The 12,796-nt window shown below is 60.9% G+C and overlaps 4 protein-coding genes across 4 annotated transcripts in view; 1 reads left to right on the top strand and 3 right to left on the bottom strand.

Annotated features, from left to right (window-relative positions):
- The window catches only part of AURANDRAFT_68313 (hypothetical protein), a gene marked incomplete at both ends in the record, with an annotated part of 1,549 nt that extends 1,131 nt beyond the window's left edge, over positions 1-418 (bottom strand). Inside the window, one exon of the mRNA XM_009043972.1 lies at positions 8-418. Coding sequence (XP_009042220.1) covers positions 8-418 — 411 coding nt within the window. The remainder of the gene's footprint in view (positions 1-7) is intronic.
- Positions 419-1,324: 906 nt separating this feature from the next.
- On the top strand, positions 1,325-1,567 carry AURANDRAFT_9351 (hypothetical protein; the record flags this gene model as incomplete). Its single annotated transcript, XM_009043969.1, has 1 exon — positions 1,325-1,567. A coding segment is annotated over one exon (243 nt), but the record flags the coding sequence as incomplete, so codon positions are not given.
- Positions 1,568-4,284: 2,717 nt separating this feature from the next.
- Positions 4,285-5,517, bottom strand: AURANDRAFT_68314 (hypothetical protein; the record flags this gene model as incomplete). The annotated part of the gene is made up of 1 exon (XM_009043971.1): positions 4,285-5,517. The coding sequence occupies one exon, from the start codon at positions 5,515-5,517 to the stop codon at positions 4,285-4,287; it is 1,233 nt and encodes a 410-aa protein (XP_009042219.1).
- Positions 5,518-8,531: 3,014 nt separating this feature from the next.
- AURANDRAFT_34490 (hypothetical protein) lies at positions 8,532-9,800 on the bottom strand (the record flags this gene model as incomplete). Its single annotated transcript, XM_009043970.1, has 2 exons — positions 8,532-8,898; positions 8,953-9,800. Coding segments are annotated over 2 exons (1,215 nt in total), but the record flags the coding sequence as incomplete, so codon positions are not given.
- Positions 9,801-12,796: the final 2,996 nt, after the last annotated feature.

A 12,796-nucleotide genomic window follows, 5' to 3' on the forward strand; every position in this document is an offset into this window, starting at 1 on the left:
CCGCGACCGCGCAGCCGACGCCGCCGCCGCACGCGACGTCGCAGTTCGCGCAGGCCAGGGCGAGGGTCTCCGTGAGATTCGTCGCCGCGTAGGGCGCCGCGGCCGCGAGATTCTCCGCGACGCCGCCGCAGCGATCGGCCGCGGCGTCGAAGACGCACCGCGGCGCCGGCGACCCGGCGCAGCCGTTGGCGCGGTGCGCCGCCATCGTGGACCGGACCGCCGCCTCCACGGCGGCCGGCCATGCAGACGCGGGCAGCTCGTCGACGACGGCCGCCGCCGCCGCCGCCACGACGTCCGGCGCCGCGTCGAGGCGCCACTCGACGCTGAGCGGCGCGTCGCCGAAGACGTTGGCGATCTGGACGGCGCACCACTCGGCGCGCGCCCAGGTCGCGAGGAGGAGGAGGCCCCGCGCCGTCATCGGAGCGGCTGCCCTTTGCGCGGATTCCTCATCGTGCGTCAACGGAGGAGGGTATACGTAGGGCAATGTCCGCAAAAAATGACTTCTGCTTTTCTTCCAAGTCTGTTTCCGTCCACTTGGCCTTTCGTATCTCCCACTAGCCTGAGCTAAAGGAAGCAAAGTAAACTCCTCCCTCAAGGCCCTCAAGGGGAGGTTGAGCTCAGTTTCAAGTAAAGGTGCCAGAATGAAGGCCGACGGACCGCGCTTGGATGGCGCAGCCACCTCAGCGGGGACGGAGGAGGGTAGGGCAGGGCGGGTGCTTCATTTGTGCCGAAGGAGGGTGGTGGGCGGGCAAAAAAATATAGCCGCGCCACCCCGGACCCCGGGGAAGCGGCGAGCTGGGAGAGGACCACCACGACCAGCAGTTTTATTTAGCTGGATGATGATAGGTGGTCTAAACTCACTAACCCGTTACCGGAAACATATTGTATGGACCTAGTGAGGCAGATCCTCTGCCCGTTCGTCCAGTAGCCCCGTCCCCCGTATACTACGGCAGCTGAGGTGACGTGAGGATAACAGAGACGCCGGTGTACCGCCACTGCGTAACCTCGATAGTTCACCCTCACACGGCAGGGCAACCCCATTAGGCTGCCTCCCCGTGTCGGAGTTTACTATCTCGTTAGTACAATAGTATAGTGAACTTGAAAAAGGGATCTACATGTATCTGCGTAAATCGATGGCAAAGAGGGCTTCGGCAGTGGTGATGGGCATCTAACGAAATCTAGAACTGCTTTATCTTATCTTTGCGGCCCGTCGATGAATTCCGGCCGACCAGTAGCATTGTTCGCGTTCTGTTACTTCCGGTTTAGGTGTTGTGCAAAGAGAAACATCCTTTACTTGCTCGTAGATGACATGCGCGGTGTCTATGAGCGGGCATCGACCCAACATCTTGATATGTTAGCGAAGGATTCACTCGCGTTTGAACGCGCGTACTGCACCATTGCATTCTGTGCACCTGCGCGTGCGGCAGTGTTGACAGGCCGATGGCCAGATACTACAGGAATGTACTCGGAACAATTCCAGCTTCTACGCGCAAAATATATTGTCCCGCTACCAAAACTCTTTCGGGATCAAGGATATATCTGTCATGGGGCGGGAAAGACCTTTCACCACAGTACTGTCACAACCAGTGCACCAGTAAGGGGCTTAAGTATGACTGTTTCCGCAACAGGCGGCGTTGTCGGATGACCTCGACGCACAAGGGTGGACATCATATTACCTTTCACAATTTGAAGACGATATCCCGTGCCGAGAGCAAGCTTCATATTGTGTTCGTGATGGGCCACTCTCTGATCTTGTAGATAGCAAGCTTGCTATGAACACAAGCTCCAAGCTCGTGTCGCTGAAAGAAGAAACTCGACCTTTCTTTGTGATGGTGGGATTTCGACGACCACACCTGCCTTGGGTCGTACATCGTCGTTTCTGGGATTTGTACGACAAGATAGAAACACCGTTGCTTGACTTGCCGTCTCACAACGGAAACCGAGGGCCGAACCAACCGCTTCTTGAATTTGGAATGGGAATGCACCGCACGACTTTGGCACCCTCTAATGATTGTCTCGGTATGCCACCTCCAAGATTTCCATGGGGGGCAGATGTCGTACAGACCTTTCCGGCCAGGGCAGGTCAGCGATGCTGGCGTAAGGCATACTACGCTGCAATTTCGCAAGTCGATCATCACATTGGCATGATCCTCTCATCAATAAAGAGTCTTGGCTTATTCAATTCAACGATTATCATCTTTCATTCGGACCATGGCCACGGTTTGGGCGAACATGGTCAATATTCAAAGATGAGCATGTTGGAATGGGCCACCAGGGTACCCCTCCTTATTCGGGTGCCTTGGAAACTCAATTCTCTGGGCAGGACGTCAAAAACTCCAGTGAATACGCTCGGTATTTATCATGTCCTGCCTAAACTCGCTGACATAAATTCTGCCGCAGTGGCAAGGGCCGGGCACATACTAAAAGAAATCAATAGTCCCAGCACTGTAACAAAGACCGCCGCGTTTTCGCAGTGGCCGAGCTGTGGTGACTTACATCACGCGCAGAATACCCAAGTTGCAAGTCTCTTCAGTTTGGGATGCAAGCTCAGGGCTATGGGATACAGTATTCGGGTCAGGGGCTGGCGCTACGTGGCGTGGGTGCCTTTCAATTACACGAATGTTGGAGCACAGCGCGTGTCATTGACGACAATTCTCGCCGAGGAACTTTATTTTCACGCTGAAGATGACTCTGGCGATCTTGGGGTGGAGTATCACAATTTAGCTTCTAGCCCCCACCTTGCGAAGGTTCGAATCGAGCTCAAGGCTCGCCTTTCCAAGCACATTGCCTCAATCTCAACATCGATCACACTTGCGCGAGACACATGCTTAACCAAGGCTGATTGTGACAGTGATCTTGCGTGCAGGCATTGGAGACATAAACAACCTTGGTGCCCGTCGTGAGACGCTCGGACCTCGATGTCGCGTGCCGCGAGCTCAGCGCCGCGTTTGTCGACGATTGGGAGGCGCTGACCGAGACCGCGCTCGCGCGCTGGTGGGCCTCGCACAGACGGCGCGCGGACGAAATGCTTTCGCTCGACCTCTGGTGGCGGTACTCGCTCCGCGGCGCGGCGACGGCGAAAGATGTCCTGGCCCGGCGCCCCGCGGCGTTCGCCTGCGCCGACGGCCCGTGCTTTGAGGACCAAACGTGTCGGCCCGCGTTCGATCGCGCGGGGGGTATCGGCCTGTGAAGATGAACTCGTTTCGGATGGAGAGTTCGTCGTGGCGATCGCGATCATGCAAGCCTTTTGCTCCGCGAACGAATACGGGCAGCATGGAGAAGTACCATCACTCTTGCTGAGCTCCCTTGACCACGTATCTTGCGGCAATCGCGCCATGTACGAGAAGCACCCCACCGTCGCCAGGACCACGCATGCGGATGTGAGGCACCGATGGGGAGGAAAGGTGCGGCGGATGAAGCTGTGGAATATCGATTTCGACGATGGAGATCGGGCCGAGCTTCCCGAGATCGAAGCCATCGCGGCAAGACGAGCACACTTCCGGGGTCCGTTCCTGGAGAAAGAATCATTGTCGGACACATTTGCGTTTCTATCACTCGTTGACATGGCATCCAAAAGATAAACATGGCGTGGTTTGAAGCTCTTCCACGCCGCCAAGACTGGCGTCGCAGTGCCGCGCCGCGCCACAAGCGACAGTCGCGGCGCTCGACTCATTGTTAACTGGAGAAGAAGGCGACGCCGTGGTTCGTTTATTTCTGTCGCTCGGCCGATCACTGAATGCACACCGGCTTCATGTCCCACCTTTCTCCGCCTTTAAACGGCACAAAAGGACCCGCTCAACCCCGTCTAACCACTAACGTGAATCCACAAATCATATAGCGGCCTATGAAATAAATTTGCTGCGGCCCGCGCTCCACAATTCTACGGACGACGTCCCCAGCACTAACCGAGACACCCGAAGCATCAGCGCGACGTGGTTTTGCGGCGGCGCCGCTCGGAGCGGCGTGTTGTCGCCCCACACCGCCAGTGTCGTAGTGCGTATGTCGCTGCGGAGCCACAGTTTTGATCCATACATTCTTCATTCTGAGAAGAAGGCGCTTGCGATGAGAAGATTTTGGTTAGATTAGGATGCCAATCAGTATCTTGCTTGACAAAAAGGCTACTTTCCTTTTGTTCAGTCATTTGAAGCCCACTCTGTGATTGGCAAGCGCCATTCCCTACAATAGACAAACCCCCGGAACGAGTTTTAACTTTGAGTTTCAAAACTGTGCGGCGGCGGTATTGTAGTTCGACCCTTTTTAATTTTTGATAACTATGATTGTTTTCTACGCGCGCTGCTCCGTCGCGGGCCCGGGCTTGCGCGCGTAGACGATGAGCCACTGGTCCGGGTAGGAGACGACGTAGCCGAGGTGCCAGCCGCCGGCCTCGTACTCGACGTCGACGAAGCCGATGTCCTCGAGGTCCTCGACGACGCGGTCGAGGTCCGTGACGCGGACGTCGTGGTCGCTGTTCGTGCCGTTCGCGTCGAAGACGTTCGCGTCGTAGGGCGCGTGTCTGGCCGGGTCCAGCGGCGCCTCGTGCGGGGCGCGGTACACCATCTGGAGCGACACGAGGCCGCCGGGCCGCAGCGCCGCGAGGATGTCCTCGAGGATGCCCCGGCGCACGACGTAGACGCAGATGTGCTGCAGCGCGATCGTCGACATGACGAAGTCGTACTCGTCGACGGGCGCGGGGGCCCGGCCGTCGGTGGCCGCGAGCCCCGCGCCGGCCGACTGCCACGCATGGAACTTGGACCGGTCCCAGCCGTCGCGGCCGACGAAGGCGAGCGCGCCCTCGACGTGCCGCGCCACCAAATCGCAGCCGTCGACGCGGTCCCAGGCCGCGAGGCGCAGCAGGTTCGCCACGTTGCGGCCGCCGCCGCAGGCGACGTCGAGGGCGCGCTTCCCCCGCCAGACGCGCGGGTCCCGCACGACGGGCTTCAGGATCATGCCCCAGTACTCCGCGGCGTCGTTGTGGATGACGTGGTTCCCGGATACGAGCTCCTGCGCCGCGGGGTCGTAGAATTTGCGCTGCATGGCGACGTAGCGCCGGCAATTCTCCACGTGGGGCGCGCGGCAGCCGGGCATGGGCCGGTCCTCGCCCGCGGCGGCGCGGTCGACGGGCCAGGGCGGGAGCGCCGCGTCGGCGGTCGTCGGCGGCCGCGCGGCGGCGGCGGCGGCCGCGGCGGCCGCGACGTCGCGCGCGCCGTCGACGCCCCAGGCGCGGAGCGCCGTCGACACGTCGCCTTCCGTCGGCGGGGAGCCGCGGGCGTCGCGCGGCACGAGGATCTCGCCCACGGCCGCGATCTTCACGATCAACCCGCGCGCGTCGTCGGCGATGGTCACGCGTCTGCGCCTCAGTTCCGCGAGGAGGCCCGCCGCCGCGCAGTCCGCCGACGCGCAGCCGACGAAGCCGAGCGACGGCCAGTGCTCCTGATATATCTCTGATATGCGCGCGCTCGGCGCCGTCGCGGCGCTCGCGCTCGCGCTGCCCCCGGGCGCGCCGATGATCGTCCGCATCGCCGAGACGGAGTACGACGTCGACGAAGCCGTCGTCTTCGACGACCATCGCGCGCTGCCGTCGCTGCTCGCGGACTTTAGGGAACTCAATGTCGAGATGTTGGCTTTTCGATCAAACAAGCCGGCTCGCTTCGCGAGCCGTCGGCCACTCGTTTGATTGAAGTTGCTCGCTGCGCTCGCTTTCAAATAAACCACTCATTAGAAGTTTCCGTCCACTTGGCCTTTCGTATCTCCCACTAGCCTGAGCTAAAGGAAGCAAAGTAAAATCCTCCCTCAAGGGGAGGGTGAGCTCAGTTTCAATTAAAGATGCCAGAATTCGTGCTCCGCGGAACCACTGACACGTTCAATGATCGGATTTATTCAACAAAACGCGCTGCCTCGGCGTTGCCGAGTGATAAAAATAAGCGTGTCTCACGGTCTGGACGTCGTTCGCGGGGCAGCGGCTCCCGGGGCCGGTCCTGAGCGTCGATTGGTCCAGGAAAACCTTGACGAGCGTGATCTCCGTCGCCCGCCGCATCCGATGGTACAATTTATCTGCGTCCAATCAACCCCTGAGCGGCGAAACCTTAACGGCCGCGGGCGCAGAGGCCCGGGGGCTGGAAAGGCAACGATGGGAGACGACAGATGACCCAATTCCCCCAGCGTCATCCCCTAGGATACCAATCCCCCGTATCCTCCTCCTCCTTAACCTAGCCTATAACGCCAGTGCTATGGTTCACCTCATCTGGGTCATGCTCCCACAGCGCTACTACCTGTGAAGCTAACCTGCTACCTACACATACCTGCACATCGGATTCGTCTACGACGCCATCGACTCGGGCTGCTTCCACTTTCGCTACGTCCGGTCCAAGCAGAACCCCGCGAATTCCCTCACGGCTGCTGAGGACGAGGAACGCTTCTACCGCTCCGTCATGGCATTCAGCGGCGCTGATGTGCGCACAGGCGCCTGAGGCGCCGGCCCATCCTCGTGCCCGCGTCTCCGGCCTTGGCCTCGCCACCCCGGACCCCGGGGAAGCGGCGAGCTGGGAGAGGACCACCACAACCAGCAGTTTTATTTAGCTGGATGATGATAGGTGGTCTAAACTCACTAACCCGTTACCGGAAACATATTGTACTGCCGTAAATGCAATTTCCGTCCACTTGGCCGCCTTTCGTATCTCCCACTAGCCTGAGCTAAAATGCAATTTTATGTTAGGGCGCGAGCACGTCGCGACCGCGCTCCTGGGGCGCTTCGGCGCACTCCGGGGCGGCGGCGTCGTCGATGGGGCGCCGAAGTACGCGGGGTGCCCGATGGATATCAGGTCACCGTCCAGCACGCCCAATGCCGCGAGCGGCTTAGCTCACAGGGTCCTCCGGGGCGAATAGGCCGCCGATGCAGGCCTCGACGTCCGGCGGAAGCATCCAGGGCAGGTGGATGGGCGGGTACTCCACGCCGACGCGCGTGGGCCAGCCCGAGCGGGCGTGCGGCGCTCCGGCCGGCCACGCGCGCGAGCCGGCGCACGCGAGGACGCGGACGTCCACGCTCCAACCGGGGAGGAACGCCCGCCACCAGGGCGAGTAGTGCCGAACGGGCAGTCGGTGGTCGTCCACGAGGTAGAAGCGCGTACCCGGCGCAAGGAAGAGCGCGTTGAAGGCCGCCGCGCCAATGGGCGTGGCGACCGCGGCCGCGCCGCGAAAGAGCTCGACGCGGGCCGCGAGGCTGAGAGGCGCGACGTCAACGACCTCGAAGCCGCGCCGCTCAAACACTGCCGTCAGCGCATCCTCGTTCAGCAACGTGCGGTGCCCTACCACACGGTGCACGTAGATGCGGCGCGTCCGATTCTTCGGCGCGTCAGCGACCTCCAAGCCCGCCCGGAGCCGGTCCCATGTCGCGCGCGAGCAGGCCGCGTCCCCGTACGCGGGACAGCAGGGCCCGGGGACGTATAGGGCATCGAAAAGCATGGGGTGCTCGATGGACACGAGTTCGTCGTCCAGCACCCCCAGGGCCGCCAGCGCCTCTCGCTGGTACGGTGCTAGGCCGAAATCGGCGAAGACCGCGAGCCGAAGCCGCGGCTCCTGCCGCTTTAGCTCCAGGAAGGCCTCTGCGCGATGAACGAGCTCCGCAAAGAAATGCGCGAAGTTGCCGAGGCCTGCGCGGCGCTCGAATCGATGCTTCGCCGCACCAGCTCATGGAGCGAGACACACTCTCGAGGCGAAACAGACTCTCGGCCGGCGGCGAGTCGAGTTCCGCGCGGCCCGAAACCCGCGGCCTCGTGCAGCAGGAAGCCGACGGGCCCGCGCCCAGCGCCGCCGACCCAGGCCCAGCTTTTGTCGAACACCCCGAACTTGGGCGCGTGCTCCTCGTCCACGGGAAAGCCGTCCCGCGTCACCCCGAAGCTCTGCTCGAACGGCGCGGCGTAGACCCCAGGTCTCACCGCCAGCACCGAAACGCGCTTGATGACCGTGGCACCGTTTCGCGACAGGCCGATGGCGTCTCCTGGTGTCGTCGCCAAGGCGTCCAACGACCCTACATATTTCAAAGTCGCCGCGTCGGGGCGCGCGGGCGGCAGCGTCGCCCGTTCTGGGCCGTCGTGGTCGCGCGTCCACCAGAGCGCCGCCCCCTGAGACGAGGCCATCGCCCGCTGCACTGATGCAACGGTCGCGGGTCCCGCCGCCGCCGCCTCGGCCGCGTAGTGGGGATGCGCCGTCGCGGGCGCCGCGCCCGTGACGACGTCTCCGACCTCGAAGAGGCCCGAGGCCTCGGCGCTGCTGAAGCCGCCGTGGGGCGCCGGTTCGAAACCCTCGACGACGACGGCACCGCCCACGACCTCCGCGACTCGCAGCCCCACGGGCGGGGGCAGCCGGGCGTACCGGGTCGGGCCCCGCGGCGTGGCTCGCGAACCGCAGGCGCGCGCGAGGGCGCCCAGGGCCGCGTAGCGCCCGCGGTCGTCCCCCGCGGCGCGCACGACCCTCGAACCGGCGACGGGCGCCGGCGGTTCGCCGCGGAGGACCTCGACGTCGTCGCGCGCCCGCCTCAGGTCGGCCTCGATCTCGTCATCGTAGACGCCCTGGCGCAGGAGTACCAGTGGCCGCGTCGCGTTCGTCAGGACGTCGGCCGGCCGCGCCGTGCTCAGGCGGAAGCCCGCGAGCCGCCGGCCTGCGCGCGCAGGGTTGTTGTCCAGCACGCCCCGCAGGAGGCCCTCGTCGAGCCCCGTCCGGAGGAGGTACTGCGAGCCCACGTGCGCGGCGAAGACGAATGCGTCGCCGCCGTGGGCCTTCGCGGCCCTTTGGAAGCGGGCCGCGTCCGCGTCGAGGCCGGCCTTCCACGCGAGCACCAGGTCCGCGAGCTGCGTGCCGAGGCACGGCGGCGGGCCCGCGCCCCTGGGGAGGGGACCCACGTACCTGGGATCGAACGCTCCGCGCCTCTATTTCGGTCTTTTTGCGCCGCTTGAGGACTCGGCGTCGTAGAAGACCGAGTGCGCGCCGCCGAACGCGAGCGTGTCGCGCACCTCGAACCCAAAGTCCGCGAGGAGCCAGCGCACGTAGGCCTCGTGGACCAGCCAGGTGTGCTCCCAGTGCAGCGAGGGCTGCGTGGACGTCTTGAGTGCGCCCGTCATGTTGGGCACCTGATGCGCGCGGCCGCTCGGCGCGCGCCGCGCGTCCGGGGCGCGGCCACGCGCGCTAAAGAGCATGCGGCCGCCGGGCTTGAGGAGCCGCGCGACGCGCCCGAGGAACGCGCGCGGGTCGTAGAGGTGCTCGAAGAGGTGCGAGTGCACGACGGCGTCCACGGGCTCGAGGGCGCCCTCGTCGACGTCGTCGAAGAAGGCCCGGACGATGTCCAGCCCCTCGAGCTCGGGGCACGTCGCGCGCGGGTCCACGAGCGTCCACCGCTCGACGGCGCGCCCCGCGAGCTGCTTCGCGAGGTCGCCGGGCCCGCCGCCGACCTCGAGCACGTGGCGCGGCCGCCGACGCGTGATGAAGTCCGCGAAGGCCGCGTGGTGCTTCGGCCACAGGCTCCCGATGGAGGCCGTGTGCTGCCGCGCGTAGACCTCCTCGAGGGGCGCGAGCGGGTGCACCTGGACGCTGCCCGTGGCCGGCGACCACCAGAACCGCAGCGCCGCCTTGGAGTCGTCGCGCGCGGCCGTACCCGGCGCGGCCGCCGCCATGTAGAGCGGCATGTCGGGCACCTCGAAGAGGGGCTCGAGGCCGGGTGCGCCCGTGAGCACGTCGAAGATGCGTGGCTTAAAGCCCGGGGGGACGTCGACGCCCGCCGCCGCATCGGCGTCGGCGCGGGGACACGCCATTCGCGCCGCGGCCGCCGCGCCTGCGAGCACGTCTAGGATGCACGACTCGTCGTCACCGCAGCCGGCGCCGCGCAGGACCGCGCCGCGCGCGAACGAGCGGAGAGTTTCGATCGTCGCGCGCGCATCGATCGACCGAGTCACGCCGTCCACTTGCAGCGTCAGGAGGCAGTCTTGCGCTGCGGCGATCGTCGCGAGAAGAGCCAAGACCCGCATGCCCGCATGAGCTGGCCCTACAGACAGCTACGCTGAACAGCGACGCAGCATAACAGCGTGGCAAGGGGAGGTAAGTCTTAGGAGGTAGTCTTGTGGCACAAAAAGTTGGGTAAAGTTGGGAGGTAGTCTTGATAAGACTTTAAGAAGTCGACGTCTACTCACGGTGCGGCCCCGCCTTCATCTGCGACACGCCGCATTCTGACCTGAGTAGACCACGCCCCTCCCCTGGCGGAGAGATCTCCTGTCCCTTAATCCCTCGCCTGGGGGAAGTTATGACCTCACGCGGGGGTAAGGGAGCGGCATGGTCTACTCATGCCAGCGCCGCATTCATCGCTGCGGCTAGAGAGATAGAGAGTTTTGTATCTCCCTAGTGGCTCGCTGGTACAGAGCCACTCAATTTCCTTCCCCTCCTTAATACTTTCTAACCCTGTTATAGCTGCTTCCCGCACTGTAATAGACGGAGAGTCTTCCTGGACCTAGTGAGGCAGATCCTCTGCCCGTTCGTCCAGTAGCCCCAGCCCCCGTACACTACGGCAGCTGAGGTGACGTGAGGATAACAGAGACGCCGGTGTACCGCCACTGCGTAACCTCGATAGTTCACCCTCACACGGCAGGGCAGCCCCACTAGGCTGCCTCCCCGTGTCGGAGTTTACTATCTCGTTAGGTTTGGGACCCAGCGCTCGGTCTCTCTGCGTAGACCTCACGCATTCTTTTCGTTCGCTTCTCATTTGCGCTCTTTCCCCGCGCTCAATTGCAGGGGGAGAATGGATCCGAGCTTGGAGCAATTGGACGCCGACGCTAGAGCGGCAGCCGCGGCAGCAGCCCAGGCAGAGGTAGCCAGGGCAGCAGCTCAGGCAGAAGCAGATGCCAGAGAAAAAGCAGAAAAAGCAGCTGAGAATGCTGCGACTCTGGCAGGCATTCTCAAAGCGATTAAGGACTCTAGCGACAAAATTGACAGAATGGAACTGAAGCTAGACACTGTCACTTCATCATTAGATAGCTTAAGTGTTAGGGCAGACAAAACAGAGGAAAAACTCAAGAAGCAGAAAGATTTTTTCTCAGGCCCTGGTCTGATAGATGAACATAAAGACGACTTAAAGTCTCTCATCCTGGGCACCATGTTGGAAAATAAAGATCAACTATCGATGGTATCCGCCGATGACCTCGGCAAAGTCACCCAACAGCTCACTACTACTGATGGGAGGTTGGCCAAGCTCCAGAGCAAGTACGATCAGATACAGACTTCAGCCTCCTCACCTCAGACTCCAGCATCTAGTGAGCCTATCGAAGCACTTGCTACTATAGTAGCAGGTGTAATATCTAAGTCCAAAACGCCTGGTAGCGACCCACCAGGAGATACTCCGCCTCCTGCAGGTGCAGGTTCAATGGAAGACAATGATCCGAATGCTTACAGCGGCAGTTCATTTCCTAGGCACCTCATATTCTTTGAAGGCAAAGCTGCTGACAATGACATTGTTTTTAACCCTCAAGTAAACCCCTCACTGCAGTTGCGTCTTTGGCAGGAGAAATCAGTCTCATTCCCGTACTTTGAAGACCTGTTGCTTCCCTGGGAAGGCTACCTGTATGGCATAGAATTCATTACATTGTACCATGAGAGAGCAGTAAGCTACCTCATGGAGACCCCACAATACCAAACAGAAGGCGGCCGGACAGGTGAACTCCTGTACACCAAGTTTTCAGTCTACGAGTTAGGAAAAACAGCAGTAGCTGCACTCAAGATGATCCAAGATCAGCTTCTTGGCATAAGGGATCCAAATGATGAAAACCTGTACAAATATAGGAGAGATCCATGGAAAGATGTCCGATCTGGACGAGTCGACTATGGCAGGTACATGACCCGCTCTCTTCACCTACACAATGTGCTAAGTGCAGCCATTGCTCTTCTCAAATTCTACAGAGGAGATGAGACTAATTTAACCTCTACTAATCTTCAGTTTGAAACCATGATGAGTCTCGCCAGGCATCCAAGTGCAGGTAATGGCCTCCTTTATCACGTTTGGCACCAGATAATCAACTTAAATGGTGTCGACACATCCACAGAATGTAGAGAGATGGAGATTCAACTTGACATGCTTACCTACGACATTTCAAATGGACACTGTCTTCTCCGGTTTATTCTATCCATCCGCACTATACTCGACTGTCTTAAGAATCGTATTGCAACCTACAACCTTGCAGCTCGAAAAGCTGTCTTGTATGATAGGTTACTTAGGCTACACATGCACCAGTTTATTATCCCAGTAGTTCGACAGAGGCAAATTGAAGCCTCACATAGTGAAGATGCATTTCTGTCATCCATGCTCGAACTTTCGACTATCCTGACAAATCAGCACTCATACTCATTAGTAACTCAGTCTAATCCTAACTCAGGTGTTCATGAGTTGAGTGTCATAGACCAGACTAAATCATTTGACAGTTATGTCCGTTATGTACAAGAACAGGCTTCTCGATCTAGCTACAAACCAGGTCCTCCTCCTGTCGAATGGGAACCAAGACTGTCTCAGGTTGACACTCCACCCCGCGATGCCCACGCAACCACGGGACTAGATGATTTAGACCCTGATGACGCAGATGAAGCTGCAGGTGCATTTGCTGCTGATGGCAATCGACGTACTGGGAGAGATGGGAAAGGGAGGCAGAAATTTCGACCCGGTCCTTCAGTCAATGCTCCCAGTTTGTTCGATGATAGAGTTGTAACCGCTGACCAGCAGTATAAGCGAGATCGCCAATCCTTCCTAAAAAGGAGGTCGAATGAAACTGCA

This window comes from Aureococcus anophagefferens (genome assembly GCF_000186865.1).
Source record: "Aureococcus anophagefferens unplaced genomic scaffold AURANscaffold_92, whole genome shotgun sequence".
NCBI lineage: Eukaryota > Pelagophyceae > Pelagomonadales > Pelagomonadaceae > Aureococcus > Aureococcus anophagefferens.